The 27,947-nt window shown below is 32.8% G+C and overlaps 1 protein-coding gene and 5 non-coding genes across 16 annotated transcripts; all 6 read right to left on the bottom strand.

Annotated features, from left to right (window-relative positions):
- On the bottom strand, window positions 1-25,809 carry LOC114316802 (uncharacterized). 11 transcript variants are annotated; one of them, XM_082878582.1, is made up of 6 exons: window positions 18,549-25,728; window positions 17,204-17,289; window positions 16,950-17,046; window positions 6,187-6,536; window positions 4,495-5,515; window positions 2,758-4,397 (listed from the first exon to the last, which is right to left on the bottom strand). In XM_082878582.1, exons 5-6 carry the CDS (start codon window positions 5,057-5,059, stop codon window positions 3,709-3,711), a joined length of 1,254 nt encoding a protein of 417 aa, XP_082734708.1. In that variant the 5' UTR covers window positions 5,060-5,515; window positions 6,187-6,536; window positions 16,950-17,046; window positions 17,204-17,289; window positions 18,549-25,728; the 3' UTR covers window positions 2,758-3,708. The 11 variants fall into 11 exon arrangements, 5 of the variants coding, with proteins under 5 accessions (XP_082734708.1, XP_082734694.1, XP_082734701.1 ...); XR_014335602.1 differs by adding an exon at window positions 1-166 and having other exon boundaries at window positions 3,588-4,397; window positions 16,950-25,728; XR_014335600.1 differs by having other exon boundaries at window positions 2,758-3,294; window positions 3,384-4,397; window positions 16,950-25,728.
- LOC114316368 (small nucleolar RNA snoR31) lies at window positions 16,734-16,822 on the bottom strand. Its single transcript, XR_003648176.1, has one exon. It is a non-coding gene; the product is annotated as a small nucleolar RNA snoR31 (small nucleolar RNA).
- Window positions 16,946-17,048, bottom strand: LOC114316370 (small nucleolar RNA R30/Z108). The gene has a single exon (XR_003648178.1). It is a non-coding gene; the product is annotated as a small nucleolar RNA R30/Z108 (small nucleolar RNA).
- Window positions 23,814-23,907, bottom strand: LOC114316371 (small nucleolar RNA snoR31/Z110/Z27). The gene has a single exon (XR_003648179.1). It is a non-coding gene; the product is annotated as a small nucleolar RNA snoR31/Z110/Z27 (small nucleolar RNA).
- LOC114316373 (small nucleolar RNA snoR31) lies at window positions 25,124-25,214 on the bottom strand. The gene has a single exon (XR_003648181.1). It is a non-coding gene; the product is annotated as a small nucleolar RNA snoR31 (small nucleolar RNA).
- LOC114316372 (small nucleolar RNA Z107/R87) lies at window positions 25,418-25,521 on the bottom strand. The gene has a single exon (XR_003648180.2). It is a non-coding gene; the product is annotated as a small nucleolar RNA Z107/R87 (small nucleolar RNA).
- Window positions 25,810-27,947: the final 2,138 nt, after the last annotated feature.

Here is a 27,947-nt window from a genome sequence, read left to right as displayed (position 1 = left end):
TGGAGAATCCGCGAAGATATTAATAGCCTTCACTTGACGATGGACACACCATTTAACAGCTTCAAAACATGCTTTTGCTTCCACAGTAGCAGCTGACAAAGCAAAAAACCTGCAGCTTTTGTTATCACCTGATTGTTATATTCATCAAAAGCCACCCATGCTCCTCCTGCCAGAAATGAGCCATCAACCACAATTTTATGAATTAAACTATCTACAACCCATGATACCATATTAGTAACAGAAAAGGATTTTGAGCATCTATTAAGTTCAATCATATTATTGCCCAAACCACCCTCCTTATCAACTAAATCTGTTAAAAAGCTTTGCTTCGCTTATTTTAGACGAACAAGCTAGCTTATATTTGACTAGCAAAGGAGACCTCAATGTAACTGATAATTATAATCCCTGCTAGTATATTTTAAATGAACAAGCTAGCTTATATTTTAAACAAGCAAGCTAGCTTCCATTCAATTGTGCAATGACACTCTTTCTACAATTATAATCCATACTAGTAAAAACATCGTAACAAGTCCTCTTTACTCATGGATTTCATTGTGAGCTCAAAAGTCTGGATTTGTACGACATGGAATCAAAATACTAAAAAATTTGTATCACAGCAATGCAGAATTTGTTTGCAGAAATATTTGATAGCTGCAACATCAAACACCAATGACCGGTTCTACAAATTGCATGACACCGGCATTCACAAAACATACCCTCTTTCCTTCCCTGATAAAATTACAAGCAATCGATTCAACAGGACAAGCACCAACTCTGCTAGAAAAGAAATAAAATTAATCACAAAGCCTCACCATCAAACTGCATTGGTAGGCAAGAAACAAGAAGACCAAGAGGCAACCTTATCGCTACCTCATCTTCTGTAAAACTCAAAAATAAGAATTACTCCACAGGAACCATCATCGTCAATAGAGAAGCATAATAATGCATACAATTTTGAAATTGCTGCCATTACTCAAATCTAGTAGCCTATCTTGCTTTAGTCTTATCATGGAGAGCACTGAATAATTTCGCCTATCGAACACTTAGGAGTAAATATTGTGAATTTAGTGCCATCGGGTCCATATTGAAGAAAACACATGTATTTCCTAGTACCAAAACTGATCTAAACTAGGGGTTTTAAGTAAATTATTAGATGGATAGAGTCATTGCAAAAAAGAACTACATAATTGCTAAAAAGATGCCTATTGCCTTGAAGGAACCTTTTAACACAAACAAGAAGCGATCCATTCTCAAATCTGATCAATACGAAAGAATGATAATAGCAAACTATTTTGCTTAAGTAATAGCAAAAACTTGAAACCAAATTCTCCAAAGATGTCTCCCCATATTTCAATGATTCTTCATGATGAAGACAGAAAGTCGAGAAAACTATGAAACTAATGGTATCATCTACATAAATCAACCATGGTTATTTGGAGAAACAAAAATATTTAATAGAACATATGACAGTGTAGAACTCATAACATGATTCAATAGAACATATGAAACACTATTCAATACGCAAATTCTCACCCAAACTAAAGAGGACCACATAAAAAAACAAAAACAGCCACATATATTGCACAAATTGTTTTCCATTTCGCTTAACTAGACAACAACTTGACTGATACAACACCAATATACAATCTAAGTAAACACTATATATTATTTAGCAATAGCAATTCCCTTTAAATAAAATGTTTAAAACACTAAAAGCCATAATCCATTGTAAAATCTCGTCAATGTGAAAGAATGTTAGTGGCAAACCATTTTGCTAGAGTAATAGCAGAACTTGAAACTAAATTCTTTTTTTGATCACCAACTTGAAACCAGATTCTCTGAAGTTGTCTATCCATATTTCCATGACCTCCTCATGGTGAAGACAGAGATCAAGATAAACAGAACTCGTAGGAGCCTTCGGTAGAACATAGCAAGAACTATTCAATACACAAATTCCAACCCCAAATTAAAGACGACCACATTTAGAAACAAAAACAAAAGCCCAAATATATTCTTTTTCCCTTTCACTTTAATTTATTTATTGTTTTCTAAGAAAAGCATAATACAGATATATATATTAATATATGAAATAGAAGTACAATATACACATTCCTTTTTCCCGTTCAATTTTCCTTTCACTTAACTGTACAAGAACTTGATTCTCAGGACAACTTGCTAGAGCACCAATTTACAATCTAAGGACAAATATTGGCAGGAGACCAACACACATAAATTCGAACATAATTCTATTTGCTATGTTAATATTTGATGTGACAATATAATATCATGTCGATTAATAAGACAACTAAACCATTTGACATTTTTGACTTGTCAATAATATATGCCAACACCAGACAAAAATGTTTCTGCCCAGTGTCAATATTGAATGATTCCTACAGAAGCAACTTCTCAATGAAATGGCAATATACTAGTATATGCAACAATCCCACTATTGGAGGTAAAATCTTGTGTAACAAATACACCACGGTGATATATTTCTATCATGTAAATAGACCATCATGATATACCCGTTACACAAGATCAGTGTTTTAAAAGGCTCCAGGCGCACCGAGGCGATAAGGTCTCCTGTAGCCTAAGCGCGAGGCGCGAAGCGAGGCGTGTGCCTCACCAAAGCAAGGCGCACATAATCAAAGCAATGCAAAATTATAAAGTAGGCAAAATTTTTAACATAACAAATATATGTAGTATATTAAAAAGTATAATATCCAACAAAAGGTATAAAGTATGACATTTACATCCACCAAAAACCTTATGTATTAAAATCATCATCTACATAATTCAATGCAACTAAGCTTCTAATTTGTGGTTCGAAAAAGAAATTAAAATATATAAGTCCTATAGTTGCATAATTGTATTCAAAACTTAATAGACATCATCGTCAGCATGAAGAACTTCATCTCCTCCATCATCATCATTGGATTTGTATCCATCCGCATCCTCCTCTTCAGCCTCATCTTCATCTTCCCATTCATCTTCTTCATCTACAAGTTGTTGGTGTGTTGTCCTAGTTGTGCTTGATCTAGTTCTTTGGTTACTCTCCTCAACTCCAACAGCTACAGCAACATCATCCCATCCCAAAGAATCATCATCAAACACAAGCTCATTCTCCATCCTCCCAATCAACCATTCATTGCTCTCATCAATATCTTTCAAAGAGATGGGATCAATATTGGCACGTTTCATGTATCGACGCTTCAATGCTCTATTATACTTCACAAACACCAAATCATTGAGACGTTTTTGAGCCAGCCTATTTCTTTTTTTGCTGTGAAGCTGCAACAATAAATAAAAAAGCATTTAAATTTGTATATAACTGAATTTGTTTTTGGAATTCACTACTAGATTTGGCAACGGGTACTCACATGTTCAAACACACTCCAATTTCTCTCACAGCCAAATGAACTACAAGTAAGACTAAGTACTTTGATGGCAAATTTTTGCAAATCAGGAGTTTCATGACTAAAAGAAATCCACCAATCAGCTGATCATGATAATTAGTTAGCACTTAGCAAACATTTTTAAGTAAAAGGTATTGACTACTAGAATAGAACATTGTAAATGATTACCTGGTACCCTTATACTTCTTTGTCTATTTGCCATAGGAATCAGAAAAAGTCCTTCAGCCTTCTCATACTTAGCTAATTCTGCACAAACTTTATCTTGGATCTCTAGTGTTGGGATCAACCTTCATATACATTGATACAGGCCTGTCATGATTTCTTCGTCCTTTGCAACATTTGAATCTTTGTAAAACAAACTAAGATTTAAATAAAACCCAGCAGCATGCAAAGGGCGATGCAATTGAATGTCCCACCTTTGATCAATGATTTCAAAGATCTCTATATACTTCTCTTCTTTTCCATTGAATGCATTTGCAATAGCTTCTTTAGCCCTATCCATAGCCTCGTAAATATATCCCATTGGAGGCTTGTCTTCACCATCAACCATTCTTAGTACATGAACAAGAGGACATGAAAACTGAAAGGCAAGGTGAACATGATTCCAAAATGAAGGCATTAGCATTATTTGAGCTGTCTTCTTACCCTGCGGCTCCTTTGCCAATTTGCTTTTGGTCCACTCCTCCGAAGTAAACATCTTCCCCAAGTTGTTCCTTTGTTGATAAAGTCTTTGCAGAGTTAAGAAAGCTGTTGCAAATCGGGTTTTAGCAGGCTTCACTAACTCCTTCAATTGAGTGAAACTCCTCATCATATTCAACAAAGATGGACGATTACAAATATAACCGTGTACCCCAATTGCTCTTTCAAATGTCTTCTTAAAATTGGGTAATTTGAAAATGTCTTCCAACATTAAATCCAAGCAATGGGCTGCACAAGGTGTCCAATACAAGTGGGGTCTCTTTGCCTCCAAAAACTTCCCTATAAGATTACAAGTTGCAAGTTTATAACATACTAGTTTAAACAATTAGAACCAAAACAAAAGCACACTATTTGCAATAGAGCTAGAGGATTTTACCTGCCAATACATTTGCTGCAGCATTGTCGGTGATAATTTGGACCACATTAGCTTCTCCAATTTTGTCAACAAACTTGTCAAGCAAGTTAAAAATCTTGTTTGCATCCTTTGAGTAACTAGATGCATCAATAGACTCAAGAAACATGGTTCCTCTAGGACAATTCACCAAGAAATTAATCAAAGTTCTATGCTTCCTATCCGTCCACCCATCACGCATTATAGAACATCCATACTTTGCCCAATCCTCTTTGTGCTCCTTCATCAACTTATGGACATGATTCACTTCTTTCTTGAGATAAGGAATCCGTATCATGTGGTAACTTGGTGGTTTCAAACCTGGACCAAATTGTCCTATGACTTCAATCATTGGTGCAAAACTTTCATTATTGACTACATTAAACGGAATTCCAATATCATATATCCATCTTGCAATTCTGACATAGGCCCTCTCCATTAACTCTTTTCTATAAGGATTATTTTCATCAATTTTAATTTGCTTTCCCTTGCCTTTTTTTTTTTTTTTTTGCACCACTAACTCTAGCTCAGGTGTGAAGAAACAATCCATGGACCCTATCTAGCCCTATCTTCCTAGGCTTTTTAGGTTTCAATTGAATAGAAGCAGAGGTAGTTTTTCGAGTAGAACCTTGAATACGAACAGGTTGTTTACCATGTGGAGAGATTTCTACAACATCATCCTCATCCTCAAAATCTTCTTCGTTGACCATTTCATCAAAGTCAAGCATCAAGTTCAATTGATCCTTCAGTTGCTTTTTTCTTTTGCCATATAATCAGCCACCTCATTACTAACCTCAGTTGGGCATCTAGGACATTTAATTACATTCTTATACCCTCTAACAAGATGTTGCTTAACTCGGAAAACACCCCCATTCATCTCTTTTCCACAAAAATTACGCTTGAACTTGCTTAGATTTTCAGGATTTACCATTGTTGCATACTTCCATGCCGGATCTTTTTTTCCACCCTCAGGTATTGTCATTTATTATGAATGTACCTATTGAGACTATAAGCACTGATTCAGTGTTCATTTTATTATTATTATTATTTTGACGGGGAAAAAAAACAGAGTAGAACAAAGGAGGAAAAAAAAACAGAGCAAGAGAAGAAGAACAAATTAGAGCAGAGCAGAGAAGAGGAGAAGAAGACGAGAAGGGAAGAAGACCAAAACAGTAAAGCAAAAAAAAAAAAAAAAGAGTAGAACAGAGGCAGAGAAAAGAACCAGAGAAGAGAAGAAGAGACGAAGAGAAGAACAGTCAAACCAGAAGACAAGAATGAAGCAAAAAAAAAAAACAAAGTAGAATAGAGGCAGAGAAATGAACTAGAGAAGAGAAGAGAAGAACAGTCGAACCAGAAGAAAAGAATGAAGCCACAAAAAAAAAACCAGAGTATAACAGAGGCAGAGAAGAGAAGAAAAGGAGAAGAATTGAACCAGAAGAGAAGAATGAAACAAAACAAAAAAAAAAAAAACAAGGTATAACAGAGGCAGAGAGGAGAACCAATGAAGAGAGAAAAGAGAAGAAGAGGAGAAGAATCGAACCAGAAGAGAAGAATGAAGCAAAAAAAAAAAAAAATAGGGTATAACAGAGGGAGAGGAGAACCAAAGAAGAGGAGAGAGAGAAGAGAATAGTCGAACCAGAAGAGAAGAGAACCAGAGAAGAGAGAGGAGAAGAGAACCTGTGTATTTGGCGTGTCGTATAATCTTCTTCACGTCGCTTCTTCTTCTTCTTCTTCTCCACTAGGGCTTTTTTAAATGTTTTCGCTCTTTTGACCCACGTTTGTATCATTTTATAATGTAAATGAGATGTCATCCCATGTGGGTATCCACACAGTAAACAAATGGGGCTGTTGGAGTGAAATAAATTCGAAGCGCATGAAGCGCACGTGTCGAGCTTCATAATAAAGCGCGCGCTTCGTCGCCTCATCTGCGCCTCGCCCATGTCGCCTCGCCTCGCCAAGCTTGAGGTGCAATGCTGCGCTTCATCTCGCCTTGGGCTTAGGCGCGCCTAAGCGCGCTTTTCAAAACACTGCACGAGATACAAGATCACATTGTCGAATAACTTTATTACATAAGGCTAAAACTTTGGATTTTTTCACCACATGGAATGAAAGAACATGACTTTGAGCTCAAAACCATGATTTCAAAACACAACTCCTATTAAAACATAATATCAGTCGTGTTTTGAACCCACGACTTTAAGCTCTCTATTCACCAAAAGTAATCCCGACTTTGGCCTCAAAGTCATGTTTTCATTCCAAACCAAATCAAGTTCCCAAAGTAACTTTTAAAACACATGCCACTAATTTTATTTTATTTTTTTAATGGCGAAAGTTAGTTGTTAATTGTTAAATTAGCACCTATGGGAGTTAGCCTGCCCACCCATTGCAAAGCACCAAGTGCTTGCTTCCTTAATTCAACTCCCCTAGAGAGAGTTGAAACCATGACCTCTCCATAGGAACTAAACTAAGCCCTTAGGAAAGTCATGATGGCCGATCAGACTAGGCCTAGTTAAAACACATGCTACTAATAAAAACTCAAATTCTTCAAAATTAAAACAAAAATATTAAAGATAACACATAAATTATTAAAAAACAAAACACTCTTTTATTGGTTAAAACAATGTAATTGACCCCCATTTAATGTGATGTACCCCATTTAAGCTTTGATATACATCATTTTAAAGTGGAAGACCTCACTATTTTGCCTAATATAAAAGTGCATTTTATTCACACCCCTTGCCAAGTGTGTAAGCAAAATCAATCTCCAAAGTATTGGGCATGTTGGAAAAATGGTTTGTGAAACCATGAGTTTAGGACAACTTTGAGCCTAATTTGGGATGGGATCTGGACATCGATTGAGGTGTGTTCAGGTGGAAACGCGTTCTATATTGCGTGCTGATTCACTTCATATATATGGTTGTTCAAAACCATTTTCCGAGTGAATGCGAAATTGACTCCGAAGAAGGCTTCGGCGACACAGTAGTTGGATGAATTCAAAATTGAATTTGTCTCTGATTTCTTCCAAAAACTTTAAAGCTTTCAAATGGAAATTCAATTTCGATTGTGATTAGGTTTATCCCCCTCCTAGGGGAATTTATCAAATTCTTGATAGAGGTTCATATGATGAAGGTCAGCTTTACAGCTGATTTGGAACAGTGTTTCATCATGTTTCAAGCACATTCTTGAGGTTAAAATCGCCAAAATTTGAACAAATTCGTGTTTGGAGATAGAAATTGGTATCCAATTACAATTTAAATTAGAGTCATAGTCGCATCGAATTTTTTGTAATTTTTTGCTCTGTTTTTCTACATTAGAGAGTATTTGAGTCCTGGGAAGAGTACAACAAGTTTGATTCGCCATATCTGGGATCGACTAATTTCAGTACTGTATCGTTTTGCATTACAATTTCTAGTTTAATTTCCAATATAATCTTATTGCATATTTGTTTGTTTGAAGTATTGTTGTTGTGTTTATTGCTCTATTTCTCTTTGAAATAATTTCGTTTGTTTTTCCTGCTGCTCTACTTTGATTATAATCAAAGTCACAATCGTCTTTGTGCTCACTTTGTAAGTGAATTAACTACATCATTTGTAATAACTTCCCAACCATCTTAAGGTTTAAAATTTTGGCTGTGTTGAAATTTTTTTCCTGAATAAATAAATAAAAATAATAATTTGTTGTTTTATTTGAGGAGAAATTTCATAAATATATAAAAACTTTGGGTCTACTTTATTTGATTTGAGAAAGTGAAAGACAAATCATAGGAAAACAATGAAACAAAATTGAAGAGAAATGATGAAGATTTGAGGAAAAGAAACTAAAGAGAGAGAGTCGATTTGTGCTCTGGTTTACATTCTTCTTTGAAGAAGAGACATAGGTTTTATCCTATGTGGGTGTTTTTGTTACAACCTAGTGTTTTATTTTGTGTGGGTATGGTTTTGGTGTAACCTAATAAATTATTCAGTGTGGTTGCATCCAAAACTTAGGCCAAGTTTGACATCTCCCAAAAAAAACAAAAAGCCAAAAAGTTATTCAAAAAGTTAAAAAATTATCACTATTCACCAAAAAAAACTATTAAAAAATTAATTTTCCACACAAAAGTACAACTCAGCAATCATGTATGTTCAACGCTGTGCAACGTTTGTCAAGAAAAATTGCACAGTTTGGGTGCAATTTTCACACACTGTTGTTCAGCCCGCTGGGGCCCATTATGGGTCCCGTTTTGATAATCTGAACCGTTCAATGTGTAGAACTCGTCGAGTACTATATAATTGTAAAAAATCGCATTGATCAGATATCGATAACTACATGATCAAATTAGTTTTGTATAAAAAAATGAATGGTGTTATAATTAACAATTGAAAAATAACAAATCTGATCCGATTGCTATCGATATCCGATCAACGTGATTTTTTATAGGCATGTAGTACTCGACGAGTTCTACACATTGAACGGTTCAGATTATCAAAAAGGGACCCGTGATGGCCCCCACGGGCCGAACAAAACGGTCCAGTGCAATGCCAGAAAAGTAGCCAATAATTTCTTACCATCAATTTGGCTGTGCAGATTGTACGGCTGTACAATACACATCTCTAATCTTCTCCTACACACTTCTTTACACAATTTTTTAATACACATTTTTCCATAAAAAATCAAAAAATTAACCCAAACATCCATATTTTTTTCCTCAACTTTTTAGTCCAAAAAAACAAAGTGCACTTATTTAGGACACCCCAAACAACTTACATCCTAATTGACTTGATACAATCAGATGGTTAATTTTTAAATCAAAAATTACGTTTATGCTTAGGCCACATTGGAATCTCTTACAGGAAATTTCAAAGACTTTACTTCTTCTCCAGTTTTATCTAATGCGATAAACTCAAATTCCATTGTAGACCTTGTTATGCATGTCTCTTTGGATGACTTCCAAGAGACTGCACTACCTCCCAAGGTAAAGACATATCCACTTGTGGATTTCGAGCCTTTCATATCCGATATCCAATTTGCATCGTTGTACCCTTCTAGTACTGCTAACGAGTATACTGTAAGCCGTATCTCTGGATATATCTTAGATATCTAAGTACCCTAACAACAGCTTTCCAGTGCTCTTTTCTTAGATTACTTGTATACCTACTCAACTTGCTTACTGCATAAGCAATATCAGGTCGAGGGCAGTTCTTAAGGTACATCAAGCTCCCAATAACATGGGAGTACTCTAATTGTGATATGCTTGCGCACCTATATTCTTTGATAAATGAATACTAATTTCTCCAGAATTTCTCAACATAATGAGACTGAGATAAAGCATATCCGTCACAAGATTTTGTGATCTTCATTACAAGAATTACATCTGCAACTCCAAAGTCCTTCATGTCAAACCATTTGTTTAACATCTTCTTTGTGGACTTTATCATGCCATTATTATTCCAAATAATAATCATGTCAACATAAAGACAAATTAAGACATAGCCTTCTTCTATTTTCTTCAAATAAACACACTTGTCACATTCATTTTTCTTAAACCCATCTGAAATCATGACTTAATCAAATTTCACATGTCATAGTTTCGGTGTTTGTTTTAACCCATAAAGCAATTTTACGAACTTACAAACTTTCTTCTCTTCACCTGGAACCACAAACCCCTTGGGTTGTTCCGTATAGATCTCCTCATCTAAGTTGCCGTGTAAGAAAGTTGTTGTAACATCCATTGATGTATCTCCAAATTATACATCACAATTGCTATTAGCATGCGAATGGATGTTATTCTTGTAACAGAGAAATATGTATCAAAATAATCTAGACCCTCCTTTTCCCTATACCCCTTGACTACAATTCTCGCTTTATACTTGTCAATTGAACAATCTGTTTTCATTTTTATCTTGAATATCCATTTATATCCAAGTGGTTTACATCCTGAAGGGAGATCAACCAATTTCCAAATATGATTTTGCATGATGGATTCAATTTCACTATGCACAGCCTCTTTCTACAAAGATGCTTTAGGACCTGACATCGCTTCCTTAAAGCTTTGAGGCTCATTTTCTAACAAGTTAGTTAGAAAATCAAGACCAAAGGAATTTGAAGTTCTAACGCTCTTACTTCGTCTAGGTTCATTATCCTCTTGATGTTCTAGGTCCTCACTCTTACTCATAACATCAAAAGTTCTTTTGATAAAACTTGTGTTTTCTACTTATGGAGTCATAGACTCTACAGTTGTCTTGCAATGAAATATATGTTCAAAGAACATTGCATTCCTCGACTCAATAATAGTATTCTCATGCACATCAAGATTTTCAGATTTATGAATCAAAAATCGATATGTACTATTATTATTCACATAACTGATGAATACACAAATTAGCGTTTTTTTATCAAATCTTAGGAGTTGTTTGAGATGTCCTAAATAAGTGCACTTTTTATCTTTTTAGACTAAAAAGTTGAGGAAAAAATTATGGATGTTTGGGTTAACTTTGATTTTTTATGAAAAAATATGTATTAAAAAATTGTATAAAGAAATGTGTGGGAGAATATTAGAGATGTGTGTTGTATAGCCGTACAATCTGCACAGCCAAATTGATGGTAAGAAATTATTAGCTACTTTTCAGGCATCGCACTGGACGGTTTTGTTCAGCCCGTGGGGCGCATCACGGGTCTCGTATTGATAATCTGAACCGTTCAATGTGTAGAACTCATCGAGTACTATATGCTTATAAAAAATCACGCTGATCGGATATCGATAGCTATCTGATCAGATTTTTTTTTTTTTAATCGTTAATTATAACACCATTCATTTTTTTATACAAAACTGATTTGATCATATAGTTATCGATATCCAATCAATGTGATTTTTTACAGACATAGTACTCGACGAATTCTACACATTTAACGGTTCAAATTATCAAAACCGGACCCGTGATAGGCCCCCACAGGCCGAACAACAGTGTGTGAAAATTGCACCCAAACTGTGCAATTTTTCTTCACAAACGCTGCACAACGCTGAACATACATGATTGCTTGAGTTGTACTTTTGTGTGGAAAATTAATTTTTTAATATTTTTTTTGGTGAATAGTGATAACTTTTTTTTTAACTTTTTGAGTAACTTTTTGATTTTTTGTCTTTTTGAGAAGATGCCAAACTTGGCCTTAGTCATCTTGGGACTAGGGATAGCCACTTTTGCCAAACACCCCCACATTTTAAGATAATTGTAGGTAGGTTTCCGACCCTTCCACAACTCATGGTATTTGGTTTGTCTTCTTGTGGGGTATTCTGTTTAAATAAAATTTATAGATAGAACTGCCTCCCCCCACAAATTTTGGGATAAACTCGAACTTATTAACATGGCATTGATCATCTCTTTTAGAGTTTGGTTCATTCTCTCAGCCACTCCATTTGATTGAGGACGATAATGGACAGTAGTTTGATGAATAATTCTGAATTGAGAACACACTTCCTCAAATGGAGCATCATATTCACCACCTCTGTCATTTCTGAAAACCTAAATTCTCTTGCCAAGTTGGTTCTCAACCTTAACTTTGTATTGCTTGAAAGCCTCCAAGGCTTCATCTTTGCTTCTCAACGAGTAAACATAATAATGCCGCGTGCTATTACCAATAAAAGTAAAGAAATTCTTTTTACCTTTTCTTGTTTGAACATATTTCAGATGCCTAATATCTATATGAATCAAACTCAAAGGTTTAGTACTTCTCTCTACTTTATTAAATGATGCCTTTGAGAGTTTTGCTTCAATGCAAACTTCACACTTGTGATTAAAATCAATTTCAATTTTAGGTAAACAAATTAAAAAAAATTAATATACAAATAAAATTGAAATTCACATGTCCTAATCTACCATGCCCGCCACAAATAACAGGACTCGACAATATAAACAAAAAGTATTCTTATTATTATTCATAATATTGGGTACAACAGTTAATACATTGAGCTTAATAGCCCATCATACATATAGTCCTTTCCCATATACATCCCGTTTTTGGAAAGAACAACCTTCTCAGATTCAAAGACTAATTTAAACCTATTCTTAATCAACAATGACCCGAAAATTAGATTCTTTTGAATATCTAGAAAACGGAGTACATTGTTGAGAGTGAGTTCATTTCCCGAAGTCATCTTCAACACAACATTACCTTATCCCTCGACTTTAGAGGTTGAAGAATTTCCAATAAAGAGTTGTTCTCCATTTTCCACCAAATTATGGGTCGTAAATATCTTTTTGTCGACGCAAATATGACAAGTAGCCCCATGTCCACCCACCATTCCTTGGTATTGTCTATCAAATTTGCCTCTAACACCACTGCAAAGAGACTAATGTCTGCCAACCCATTTGAAATGTTTTTAACTTTGGTCACATGTGCTTGTGCAGGTCTCTTGCTAGAATCTCCGTTATCCTTGCGTTGATGGGAATTCATCGCTCACTGTCCATCTCTACCGCACACAAAACACTTGCCTTTGTACCTCTTGTTGTTCAACTCTTGGAAGCCCTACTTGGGACTCTCACCATCATACTTCCTCTTTCTGTTGTTGAATTTAGAGCATCGTCCTTGTTCCACAACATTCACTTTGGCTCGAATCATATGACTGCCTATCTTTTTGTCAAAACCACGTTTATCCTCCTCTATACGAAGCCACACAATCAACTCCGCACAATCAACTCCTCCAGTTTCATCCATGCTTCAAATAATTCGTAAATTCCTTCCATGTTTGTGGCAACTTTTCAATAATTGCCACAACTTGAAAGGATTCACTAAGAGTCATTCCTTCAGCATGAATCTCATGAAGAATTAACTAAAAGTCTTGCCCTTGACTAATAATAGTCTTGGAATCAACCATCATATAATCCAACAAATTTCTTTGCGCTAGCATCTTATGTCTTATATTGTAGTTCTAAAGATTCCCACAATTCTCTAGCAATTCCCTTCACGTAATACACATTACAAAGTGTGTTTGCAAGACTATTGAGAATATAATTCCAACACAAAAAGTCCCCATGCTTCCAGGCTTCCACTGCAGCCACAATTTGCCGGTCAATTTCTCCCTCGCTCAGCACTAGTACAATTTCATGGGCATATCGAGCCAAATTTAAAGTGGTAAGATAAAATAACATTTTTTGTTGCCATCATTTAAAATCAATTCCAATAAACTTTTCTCGTTTTTTCCCATGATTGATCGATACTGATAGAGTTACTGTTGGCATCACAATTCCCGAGATAGGAACAGGGTAGGATAAGTCTCAGCACTCTCATTTTCAGTTATCATTCTTAAACCACAAATAATAGCTATTTTGCAATTTAATGAAAAATTCTATAAAACCACATCCACACAGAATAAAACACTCGATCGTAACAAAAACAAATTCAACACAACCAAAATTTTAAACCTTAAAACTGTTGGAAAGTTATTACAAATGATGTAATTAATTCACTTACAAAGTGAGCACAAAAATGATTTTGGGTTTGATTTATAATCAAACCAGAGTAAAAGGGAAAACAATGAAATTATTTCAGAGAAATAAAGCAATAAACACAACAATAATACTTTAAACAAACAAATATGCAATAAGATTATACTAGAAATTAAACTAGAAATTGTAATACATAACGATACAATACCAAAATTAGTCGAGACTTGTGTTGGGACACAATTTCCTTAAGGTTTCATTCACCCTCCACCGAGATGCTCAGGTTGTCAACGCCAACCTCCCTCGATACAACAACTAGAATCCAAGACCGTAGCAGAACGATCCAAGATATGGCAAGCCAAACTTGTGTTCTCTAATGCAGAAAGCTAAATGAGGATGAAGAAAAACAGAGCAAAAAATCGAAAAATTCAAAGCTACTATGACTCTAATTTAGATTGTAATTCAATACTAATTTCTATCTCCTACAACTTAGAATGAGTGGGGTTATAGACAGACGCAGTTCAAACAATCACGAATCTGTTCAAATTTTAACGATTCAACTTCAAGAATGTGCCTGAAACTATTCCAAAATCTGCTGTAAAACTGGCCTTCACCATATGAACCTGTATCAAAAATTTGACAGAAGCCCTTACGAGGAGAAACCAAATCACAATCAAAACTGAATTTCCATTTGAAAGCTTCAAAGTTTCTGGAAGAAATCAGAGACAAATTTTATTTTGTATACCTTCAACTACCATATTGTCAAAGCCTTCTTCAGAGTCAATTTCACATTCTCTCGGAAAATAATTGTAAAATTCTCATTACCCTGCTTATTTTTAAATAAAGAGAAATTTAAAATCCAAAGCCCCACATAATTTTAGTCCAAGCCCTACATAATTTTACTCCCTTACGATGCAAAACAAACATTAAAATATCATTGCCACAACATTATTAATAAGAATCATGTCAATCATTTAGCTAAAGAAACACATTTTTCAAGAATGTCTAATGATGCTTTTAGGTTTTTTATACACAAGTTATAAAATTAAGCAACATATATGAACCTAATACACAACACTCACCATTCCAAATGTGATTATATATGTCTATATGAGAAGCCAACACACATCACCCAATGATAGTAAACACATTTGAGAGTTCCATCAAAATTTGAATGACCATGTATCATTTTATTAAGTAAACACACAAGCATATGTAATGTAACACAAGAATTTATCAAAGACATTCTTGTCCATACTATTAAAAATAGAAAATTCAGAAAACATTAATCAACATATTTCCATACAAATTGAATTGTGTGATCACAAGTCCTTGCATGCACGTCAATGCATGTTAAGAGGGCACTAAAAGTAAAAATACTAAAAACATTGTATTGACAAACTTATCATCATCAGAAAAATGGAATTTTCATTCACAACTTTAAACAGTTATGTCCAATGGTGTCCTAAGATATTCAACACTTCATCACTTGGTGATCTCTTGCAAATAATGTATAAAAACAGAAAATGAAAACCATAAGAAAAGAAACAATGAACCACATTAACTCAAAAGTAAAGTAATTGTCAATCTTATACAACAAGGATATATGATTTCTTTGTTATTCTAAACAAGCAAAACATCAATGGAGGACATTTAGCATGGTTGAATATATATATAACTAAAGTAAAAACTTTGGGTAAAAAAATACTCATATCGAAAAAAATGTAAAAAACAAAAGCCAATGATGTCCATATAACATGCTAGAGTAAGTGAATTCTTACAAATTCACCCTTTTGTCAGATATCTCAATGACAGCCAATGCCACCATTTTAGTGAATAGGAGACCCAATGTTGTCTTAAGTGTTTATTAATTTAGAGAGTGAATAATGGTGTAATTAAAGTATGTTATGTAAGAATGGGGTCTACTAAAATATACATTTATATCAAACAAAATAATTTTTTTTTTAAAAAAGCATATTGATCCCACCACTATCAATCAGGCAACACTCACACAAATGTGCTAACTGCATCGCCACTTTTAGCAACACCTCTAACAAACTACTAACTTGACACTTTTAGCACCACCTCCAACAAACTACTAATTTAACTAATTCGTTGTCTAATTCATTAGAAGACATACAAAACTTTGTTTGTTAACCAAGTAAAAGACTGACACCAATGGGTTCTTTTAAGATCCCATAGGAGATGCTACTATCAATTAACATGACAGAAGGCAATTTCAACCTCTCCAATGTTGTTGCTAAAGGGTATGCTAATTGTAGCAAAGCCATTAGCACACCAAGAAAGAGAGAGTGAAGCTGCAAGTACGATGGTCAAACCATCTTACTTCTTATATTTTAATTATTTTTTTTTATTAGAGACTTATGTTTAGTATTGAATTGTTTGTTTTGTTCCTAAGTTTCACTTATACTTATTTTTATTATTGATTGTTCTTGGGTTTCTACTTTTTCTTTATTTGTTAGTAACATATACATATATATATTTTTCTTGGGTTTCTCTTAATTTTTTAGTTGACTTTTGATGTGAGGATATAACATTAACTACTTTCAGTAAACAAAATTAAATGTTAACACATCTAGTATTTGGTTGTAATCTTTGCAGTTTGCATCATATTGCTCGCACTTTGGCACCAATTAAGGCATACATTGTATGCACCGACCGCAAGTATAACTAATAGTTTAGTACTTCATTTTTACTAACGTTAATCTCAAATGATTCTATAAAATCGGATCTCCTAAGATATACATCTAAAAAATGTAAGTTCTAAAAACAAGATCATAACAAGAAGATTCAGAAGCAAAGGTTTAGCATCACTCAACAGACAGTCTCAGATCAAGGGGTGGATAATTTTACTATTGCATCATCCTCATCTACATTGTATCAGACCATCAACGCATACAATTTTTTTTTTTTTTTCTTTTTTTGTAATCAAAAAGATTTTCAACCCAAGACCAAAAAAATGATAAAAGACGAGATCTAGAAGAGAGGAAAAGAGATTACTCAGGGGTGGCTTAAAAAGTAGTAGCTCGATTCTGCCAGCAATTCATCCTCAACTTTAGATTTCCGAAGAGGGAGCTTTTTATCCTCATCGCAATCTCTGTTTTCCAAAGCACATATTTGACAAATTAAGTAGAATTACAAATTAATAAAGCTGAAATACATGCATACACATGAACACAGACATACATATTTATATATCTATATATATATATATATAGAGAGAGAGAGAGAGACTCCGTGAAGATATTAATAACCTTCACTAAGTGAAGGTCGACACACCATAGAACAACTTCAAAACATGATTTTGCTTCCACAGTAGTAGATGACAAAGCAAAAAAACCTGCAGCATTTGTTATCACCTGATTGTTATATAATGAGCCATCAACCACAATTTTATGAATTAAACTATCTACAACCCACGCTACCATATTAGTAACAGAAAAGGATTTTGAGCATCTATTACGTTCAATCATATCATTGCCCAAACCACCCTCCTTATCAACTAAATCTGTTAAAAAGCTTTGCTTCGCTTATTTGTAGCTCATTTTAGACGAACAAGCTAGCTTACACTTGAGTACCAAAGGAGACCTCAATGCAACTGATAAGCATAATCAGGGGTGCTCAGAGGATATTCCAAACAATCCAAACCGACCAAACCAATTCGCCGCATTTTGGACGAATGCATGATAACGAGAGGATGGTTGCGGATTAATTTTTTTTCAATCCGCCTAGTTTTAGACGGATGGCAGATTTGAGGTTCGTTTGACCGCAACCGAACTCTCAAACTTGAAGCACCCCTAGCAATTTGTAAGACTTTGTATTTTCAATTTGTTTAAATATTCTGTTTGTGTTTTCAATTGAGAAAGAATTTAAATATTCTGTTATGTTTTCAATTTCGAAATCCTTTTATCAAAAGGCAAGGGTTGATATTTGGTATTATTAGTGTAAAAAACATAAGGCTTAATTTTGTCATTTTTTTTTTAAATCAAATAAAATAGTTTTAATAATGTTTGGTTTTCTTAATGTATTTATTATTAGTATTTGACAATTTACTTGACAATCTTTTGATTATGTTAAGTTGGAATGTTATCTAAAAAAAATGTTAACAAATTGTTGTATTATGTTCAAAATTTGTAAAAGTTTAAACCGTCAAACTGATTCGCATCCGTCCGCCAATCCACCAATCCGCTCAATCCGCATCCGCCAATTTGGCAAACGAATGGCGGATCAAAGGTTCCCCAGCCGCAACCGAACCACAAGCACCCCTAATTATGATCCCTACTGGTATATTTTCAACGAACAAGCTAGCTTATATTTCAAACGAGCAAGCTAGCTTCCATTCAATTGTGCAATGACACTCTTTCTACAATTATAATCCCTACTAGTAAAAACAATGTAATAAGCCTTACTCAAGGATTTCATTGTGAGCTCAAAAGTCTGGATTTGTATGACATGCAATCAAAATACTCTACAAAATTGTATCACAGCAATGCAGAATTTGTTTGCAGAATTTGTTTGCATAAATATTTAACAGCTGCAATATCAAACACCAATGACCGGTTCTACAAATTGCATGACACCAGCATTCACAAAACATACCCTCTTTCCTTCTCTGCTAAAATTACAAGCAATTGATTCAACAGGACAAGCACCAACTCTGCTAGAAAAGAAATAAAATTAATCACAAAGCCTCGCCATCCAGCTGCATTGGTAGGAAAGAAACAACATGACCAACAGGCCACCTTATCTCTACCTTATCTTCTGTAAAGCTCAAAAATAAGAATTACTCAACAGCAACCATCATCATCAATAGAGAAGCACAATAATGCATACAATTTTGAAATTGCTGCCATTATTCAAATCTAATAGCCTATCTTGCTTTAGTCTACCATGGAGAGAAATGAAGCCATCCATTATCAAATCTCATCAATATGAAAGAATGATAATAGCAAACCATTTTGCTTAAGTAATAGCGAAAACTTGAAACCAAATTCTCCAAAGATGTCTCTCCATATTTCAATGTCTCTTCATGACAAAAAAGAGACTAACTCAAGAAAACTGTGAATCTAGTGGCATCATCTACATAAATCAGCCATGGTTATTTGGAGAAACAAAAATATTTAATAAGTTGACAGTGTAGAACTCATAACATGATTCAATAGAACATATGAAACACTTTCAATACGCAAATTTCACCCAAACTAAAGAAAACCACATTGAAAAACAAAAACAAAAACAACCACATATTGCACAAATCTTTTTCCATTTCGCTTAACTAGACAAGAACTTGACTGATCACCAATATACAATCTGAGTAAACCAATATACATTATTTAGCAATAGCAATTCCCTTTAAATAACCTCTTTAAACCACTAAAAGCCATAATCCATTGTAAAATCTCATCAATGTGAAAGAATGCTAGTGGCAAACCATTTTGCTGGAGTAATAGCAAAACTAGAAACTAAATTCTTTTTTTGATCACCAACATGAAACCAGATTCTCTGAAGTTGTCTTTCCATATTTCCATGACCTCTTCGTGGTGAAGATAGAGATCAACAAAACTATGAAACAGAACTTGTAAGAGCCTTCAGTAGAACATAGCAAGAACTATTCAATACACAAATTCCAACCCCAAATTAAAGAAGACCACATTTAGAAACAAAAACAAAAAACCAAATATATTCTCTTTCCATTTCACTTTTATTCATTTATTGTTGTTTGAGAAAAAGCATAATACAATATTAATATATGAAATAGAAGTACAAAATACATTACTTTTTCCCGTTCAATTTTCCTTTCACTTAACTGTACAAGAACTCAATTCTCAGAACAACTTGCTAGAGCACCAATTTACAATCCAAGGACAAATACTAGCAGGAGACCAAGACACACACACAACTTTTCTCTTAAAAATTTGAACATAATTCTATTTGCTACGCTAATATTTGACATGAGAATGTAATATTGATCGGAGCCTAAATATTACACATTTGGCCCACTAACATACATTTTATTAGTCCATTAATTTGTATTATTTTATAATTTTGTGTGTTTGTATATATTTTAGGTGTTTATATATAAATTTAGTGTAAATAATACGTTTTAGATATTTTATATATTATATTATATATATTATAAAATAAATTTAAAAAAAAAAAAAAAAAAAAGATAACCATGCCTCCCACACCTTCTCTCAAGACATGGGAGGCATGCCTCTCTTTTCTTTTTTTTAATTGTTTATTATTTTCAAAACCAATCACTTTAATTATTATTTCTGAAATAAAACAATTCGATTAGTCCCCAAGAATCGACACTTGGCCTTAACCGCTATACTTCGAAATAATAGTTATTCCTTGATTTTAAATACAATATTTTGTTATGCAAATGACCGTATCAAATATCATGTCGATTAATAAGACAACTAAAGCATTGACATTTTTGACATGTCAATAATATATGCCAACACCAAACAAAAAAGTTCCTGCCCAGTGTCAATATTGAATGATTGCTATAGAAGCAACTTTTCAATGAAATAACAATATACTAGTATATGCAACAATCCCACTATTGGAGGTAAAATCTTGTGTAACAGACACACCACGTTGATATATTTCTATTATGTAAATAGACCATCATGATGTACCCGTTACACAAGATACAAAATCACATTGTCGGAAAACTTTTGATTTTTTCACCACATGGAATGAAAGAACGCAACTTTGAGCTCAAAGCCATGATTTCAAAACACAACTATTAAAACATAATATCAATCGTGTTTTGAACGCACGACTTTAAGCTCTCTATTCGCCAAAAGTAATCCCGACTTTGGCCTCAAAGTCATGTTTTCATTCCAGACCAATCAAGTTTGGTAATGAGCTTCTAAAACTTGCGTAATAAAACAATTTTGTTGCACCAGAAGTGACTTTAAAACACATGCTATTTTTTTTTTTTTTTGATTGGCGAAAGTTAGTTGTTAATTGTTACATTAGCACCTGTAGACATTAGCATCTCCACCCATTGCAAAGCACCAAGGGAAAGTTGAACCCATGACCTAGTTAAAACACATGCTACTAATAAAAACTCCAAAATTATAGGCCTGGTTTGGGAACTTTAAAAAAAAAACCAAAAAGTTACCAAAAAAGTTATCACTATCCACCAAAAAAAATAATAAAAAAATTAATATACAAATATTAAAATACAAATCAACTTTTTTGCTCATCTAGGTACTGACGTCAAAGCAAAGGGAAAAAAAATACTGTATACTGTCTTTGCTTTGACGTCAGTACCTAGATGGGCCAAAAAATTAATTTGTATTTTAATATTTGTATATTAATTTTTTTATTTTGTGAATAGTGATAACTTTTTTGGTAACTTTTTGGCTTTTTAGCCTTTTTTAAAATTCCCAAACCAGAATAAAAATATTAGAGATACCACAAAAATTATCAAAATATTTACCAAAATGAGGGTGAAGCCCACAATAAGTATGCAACAAACCCCATGTTCACGGTAGTAATTTTTGATAATCCATATAAGATCTATAACATGGTGCAACCAAATATTGAAAACTATTTTGTACATCACTAACAAAGTGTATGAACAAAACACACTCTTTTATTAGTTAAAATAATGTAATTGACCCCCAATTAATGTAATGAGGTTTGATATACATCACTTAAAGTGGTAGACTCACTATTTTACCTAATATAAAAGTGTATTTTATTCACACACCTTGTCAAGTGTGTAAGGAAAATCAGTCTCCAAAGTGTGACATACTACTTCTAATCAATTATGCTAAGATACTTAAGAGTCTAACATTAGGCAAATACTTTTTATACCAGTAACTAATCTCAAAATGTAAAATTCTCAGTGAAGAAAAATTTAAAATCCAAAGCCCTACATAATTTTAGCCCCAGCCCTACATAATTTTACTCCCTTGACATGCAAAACAAACATTCAAATATGGGACGTTTACACACAAGTCCTAATTTATGAACTTAGAACTTGTTTGGGATAAGCTAAAAAAGATAAAAAAGCAAAAAAGTTTAGGAGTTGTTTGGAATAAACCATATAAGTGCACTTTTTCACTTTTTTGGCTAAAAAAATATAGGAAAAATATATATATGTTTAGGATAACTTTTGACATTTTACGAAAAAATGTGTATTAAAATATTGCATCAACTAACAAAATTACCTTTCTACCCTTCTGAGCACTAACATGCTTTTCGTGCATGTCAGTGAAATCCCGCGTCAATGCACTGCGCTACACTGTTTTTTTTTTTACCAAAAAATGCACTGTTGTAAGTGGACAAAGCCAAGGGCATTTCTGTCTTTTTACCCTCTGTCTATTCAAACTTTTTTTCCTTCCCAAACATGTGAATAGTATTAACTTTTTTGCTTTTTCAAAGACTTTTTGGCTGTCTTTTTTAAAGGATGCCAAACACCTACTTATTCTATTCACAAACATTGGGCGGGAAACTATGGCTTAAAATCATAGGGCAAAAAGACAGAATTGCCCTTGCTTTTGTCCCTTCCTCTGACATACACAGGTGAAAAAAAAATTAAAGAAAAACAAAAACAGAGTGCACTGAACAGTGATGAACACAATTCACTGACATGCACAAAAGCAAATGTGCCTGTTAGAAGGGTAGTTCGGTAATTTCAATATTTCATACAATATTTTAATACATATTTTTTTGCAAAAAATTAAAAAATTATCTCAAACTATATTTTCTCTAGTTTAATTAAAAAGTCAAAAAATGCACCTATATAGTTCATCTCAAATAACCCCTTATACTCTATCAAGTCCTAATAAAGATTTTTTGAACTTTCAAATCCCATTAAATTTTTAATAATCGAAACAATGATTGTTCATCATTTATGATTAACTATAAAGGAACATGATAATTTAATATTTATTTTGATTTTCAAAATTTTAAAACATCAAAGACAAAAATGTTTGATCTCATACTTTGTTTTTTTTATCAATTATTAAAACAATTATCTAAAACACTTCTATGTAAAATTGATAATCTTCTTAATTTTAAAAATTGAGAAAAATTAATAATATTTTCAGTTTTACTAAATAGGACTTATTGATTAAAAAAATCTTAAATAAAACCTGAGCTACCATAACATTTATAAATAGGACTTTTAGATAATTAACTCTTAAAATATCATTGCCACAACATTATTAATAAGAAACAGATTTTTCAAGAATGTCTAATGATGCTTTTAGGTTTTTTATACACAAGTTATAAAATTAAGCAAAATATATGAACCTAATACACAACACTCATCGTTCCAAACGTAGTTATATACGGCGGTGTTTGGCAACTAAGTTTTTGGATTTTTTTTTATTTTTTCACTACAAGACAAATGTTTTACAAAACCAAAAAAAAAAATCCAAACAAAATATCACATCAAATCCCATAATCATTTCACTTTTTCTCTCACAAACATCACATTCAACCACAAAAAAACTCAACTATCTTCCTAAACACCAAAATTTGTTTCTCCAATAATATCCTACAACAAAAAAAACCCACTTCCCAAGCACCCACTATGTCTATATGAGAAGTCAACAGACATCACCCAATGATAGTAAACACATTTGAGAATTCCATCAAAATTTTAATGACCATGTGTCATTTTATTAAGTAAACAGGCAAGCATATGTAATGTAACACACGAATTTATCAAAGACATTCTTGTCCATACTATTAAAAACAGAAAATTTAGAAAACATTAATCAACAGATTTCCATACAAATTGAATTGTGTGATCATTAGTCCTTGCATGTACGTCAATGCAAGTTAAGAGGGCACTAAAAGTAGAAATACTAAAAACATTGTATTGACAAACTTATCATCATCAAAAAAATGGCATTTTCATTCACAACTTTAAACAGTTATGTCCAATGGTGTCCTAAGATATTTCAACACTTCATCACTTGGTGATCTCTTGCAAATAATGTATAGAAACAAAAAATGAAAACCGTAAGAGGAGAAACAATAAACCACATTAACTCAAAAGCAAAGTAATTGTCAATCTTATACAACAAGGATATGTGAAACGAGCAAAAAATCAATTAAGGACATTTAGCATGGTAGACTATATATAACTAAAAACTTTGGTAAAAAAAATACTTATATCGAAACAATGTAAAAAAACAAAAGCCAATGATGTCCATATAACATGCTAGAGTACAACTTAAGTGAACTCTTACAAACTCACCCTTTTGTGTAATTGAAGTATGTTAGGAAAGAATGGGGTCTACTAAAATATACATTTATATCAAACAAAATAAATTCTTTTTAAAAAAACAAAACTATGCTGATCCCACCACTATCAATCAGGAAACACCCGCACACATGTGCTAACTACATCGCCACTTTTAGCAACACCTCTAACAAACTACTTAACACTTTTAGCACCACCTCTAACAAACTACTAATTTAACTAATAGGTTGTCTAATTCATTTGAAGACATACAAAACTTTGTTTGCTAACTAAGTAAAAGACTGACACCAATGGGTTCTTTTAAGATCCCATCAGAGATGCTACTATCAGTTAACACAGCAGAAGGCAATTTCAACCTCTCCAATGTTGCTGCTAAAGGGTATGCTAATTGTAGCAAAGCCATTAGCACATCAAAAAAGAGAGAGTGAAGCTGCAAGTACGGTGGTCAAACCATCATACTTTTTTATTTTTTAATTATTTTGTTTGATAAGACACTTACATTTATTATTGAGTTTTGTTTTGTTCCTAAGTTTCACTTATACTTATGTTTATTGTTGATTGTTCTTGGGTTTCTATTTTTTCTTTTTCTTTTTTTCTTTCTTTGTTAGTAATTTTTTTTTTTTTTTTTTTTGTTCTTGGGTTTCTCTTAATTTTTTAGTTGACTTTTGATGTGAGGATAGAACATTAACTACTTTCAGTAAACAAAATTAAATGTTAACACATCTAGTATTTGTTTGAAATCTTTGTGCTTTGCATCATATCGCTCGCACTTCGGCACCAATTAAGGCATGCATAATGTACGCACCGACCGCAAGTATAACTAATGGTTTAGTACTTCATTATTACTAACGTTAATCTCAAATGATTCTATAAAATCGAATCTCCTAAGATATACATCTAAAAAATGTAAATTTTAAAAACAAGATCATAACAACAAGATTCAGAAGCAAAGGTTTAGCATCACTCAACAGATAATGTCTCAGATCAAGTGTTGGATAGTTTTACTATTGCATCATCCTCATCTACATTGTACAAAAAATGTTTTTTTTTTTTTTTTTTGAATCAAAAAAAATTTTCAACCCTATACCAAGAAAATGATAAAGACGAGATCTAGAAGAGGGGAAAAGAGATTTGACAAACTAAGCATAATTATAAATTAATAAAACTAAAATACATGAACACACACACACACACACACACACACATATAGAGAGAGAGAGAGAGAGAGAATCGCTCAGTTCAGCGGGGTAGTCGACACGCAAACTTCTCTAGAGAGAAAAACCTGCATTCCGGTCTGTTGAGCTTGAATTTCATGGAGTCGTCACTGCGATTTCTTTCAAATTTTAAGATAAACAAACAGAAAAAGAAATGAAAAATGACAATGAAAACAAAACAAACGAAGAAGAAAAGAAAGCAGTAAATAAGATTGAAACCCTAGAGAATTAGGGTGGACTAATGGTTGCTATGTATTTATAGGGGCTGAGCTAGGGTTTTTCACCTTGAACCCCCATTTTTGGGGCTTGTTTGGGAGATGGGTAGTTGGACCACTGTTTAGGTGTGGAGACTTTTCCTACGCCAGGTTAAGATAATTTCAAACCCAATTGGCTTGGTTTGGGAAATTCCCCTAATCATAAAAAAAAAGGTAAATTACAAATACACCATCTAATGTTTGATTAAAATATAAATCGTTTATTGTAATTTTAAAAATTACATTTCACCTTTTGAGATTTCTAATTTCATAATAAATCGTCCCTTTTATTAATAAATCATCAAATCAATTAACAGTTTTTAATGATGTTAGAAATATATTTTAATTAACAATTTGGGTAATTTTATTATTGTATAGGAGAACAATTATAAATTTTATTTTTTTAGTTAATTCTGTTAAATAAAATTTTTTAACAAAGGATTGTCTGTAATTTTTCAAACCACACAAGATAATCTGTACTTTAAGCAAATCTTAGAGGATATATTTGTAATTTACCCTAATAAAAAATTCACTACAAAAATTAAAAGGTAAAAAATATATATATACAAAAAAATTAAAAATTATTTTTTCTTTTTGTTTTTTATACGTTTTTCATAATAAAAAAATTTTTAAAAATCATCTCAAATATTCTAGTTTTTTTTCTTTATTTTAACAAAAAAAGGTTTTAAAAAAATTATTAAATAATCTATTTCAGATTATTATATAATTAGTAATTAATGAGCTACTCCTAATAGTTAGGTTTGGATAAATCAATGCAAGTAAATAATCAAAGTAGTCTTTAATTGGTAATTACTAAAATAGGATTAAAAAAATAAAAATATATTCTCAAAAATCAAGTGCTTTTTATTTATCACTAAAATTGATCCTACATAAAAAAATATTACATACAATAGTTAGAAGAAAAAAAAAACATTTACTAAACCTAACACAACCAATGGGATTGTATGGTGTGACTTATTGGAGCGTCTCTCATACTTCATCAAATTCAAATTTGATAAAAAAAAAATGTTAAAACATGAGTTCTAACATTTTCATCAAAGTGATATCAGATAGAAGGAGAGTTACTTTTTTTATCAAATCAATGGAGCTTTATCCTTTCATCAAATTTATAGGAGATAGTTGGATTGGACGTCCCTCCTGAACATTCTCTCAAACATCCTTTCGGACAACTTTTCATAAAGGTGTTGGTCAATTTACGCAAACCGATCAACTGGATAGACATCCGCCTCTTAGTCGACCGATACTTTGATGAAAAATACAAATTATTCGTTAGAACGCTCAATATCAAATGAAGTCTTTACTCAAATTTGATAGAAAAAAAATAGTAAACGTTGGAGATACTCTTATAAGTTGAAAATTGATAGTCATAAACCCTAAGTTAAAAGCCTCCTCTCTTCTACATAATCAGTTTTTTTTTTCAGTTTATTTAAGTTATTTTTGCCCAATATGTTGTAAGCAAAAAGCTGCACAAAATAATTTAGCACATATTTATAAATTAAAATAAGTCATAATCAACTTATTTAAACTACAACAAACCAATCCAATGAAGGAGAAATAAACACTACTAGGGCCTAAATCAAGCCCAACAACCACTAAACACTACTATAAACAGTATCAAACTCCTCTACAAAGGAATTGAACTCGAAAATTCACACTACAAATTGGTGTTCTGCTACACAACCACTAAGCCTAATATTTTGATTCATTGAAATTAAACTAACTTTACTACACACTGTGACATCAATTTTTATGATGCAATACTAAAATCACTTGTTTTGTACCATAGTTGAACCCACAAACTAAAAGCATACTTTTCAATATGTCAATGAATAAAATTTTCAACTTATTTGAGTCAATTATGCTCTGAAAAGTGCTACAAAATACTCTTAGCACATGGAATCCCAAGTGCTTTCAAATTCGTAAGTCGCACACCAAATGGGTATCATAGTAGATTATGCTTACTGATGGATTTTGTTGTAAACAAGCAAAAAAAAAACCTCTTATATACAAGTCCAATTGTATCAGCCATTACACATAAGCCCAATCAAATAAGGGGTTATTATAATTATACATCATCAGCTCTTTCTGTCAATCAACTTTTATATTTGCAAGTGCATTCGCACTATGATTTGCCTCACAAAAAATACCCTTGATAAAGAAAAAAATGGTATCTTCAACACGTTGTTGCACTGATTAGCCTCACAAAAAATACCATTGATAAAAAAATAAAAAATAAAATGGTATTTTCACCAAGTTCTCCTTATAAATA

This window comes from Camellia sinensis, chromosome 1, assembly GCF_055761805.1.
Source record: "Camellia sinensis isolate YWXY chromosome 1, ASM5576180v1, whole genome shotgun sequence".
NCBI classification, from domain to species: domain Eukaryota; kingdom Viridiplantae; phylum Streptophyta; class Magnoliopsida; order Ericales; family Theaceae; genus Camellia; species Camellia sinensis.
This window is presented reverse-complemented; position numbering and strand designations above follow the sequence as displayed.

Excerpts from the sequence above, each read along its gene's own strand:
- LOC114316802 (XM_082878542.1), bottom strand. The coding sequence starts at position 5,059 with ATGGATTGTTTCTTCACACCTGAGCTAGAGTTAGTGGTGCAAAAAAAA. Across the intron at positions 4,398-4,494 it reads TGCAGCAAATGTATTGGCAG|GGAAGTTTTTGGAGGCAAAG; the intron begins GTAAAATCCTCT and ends GTAATCTTATAG.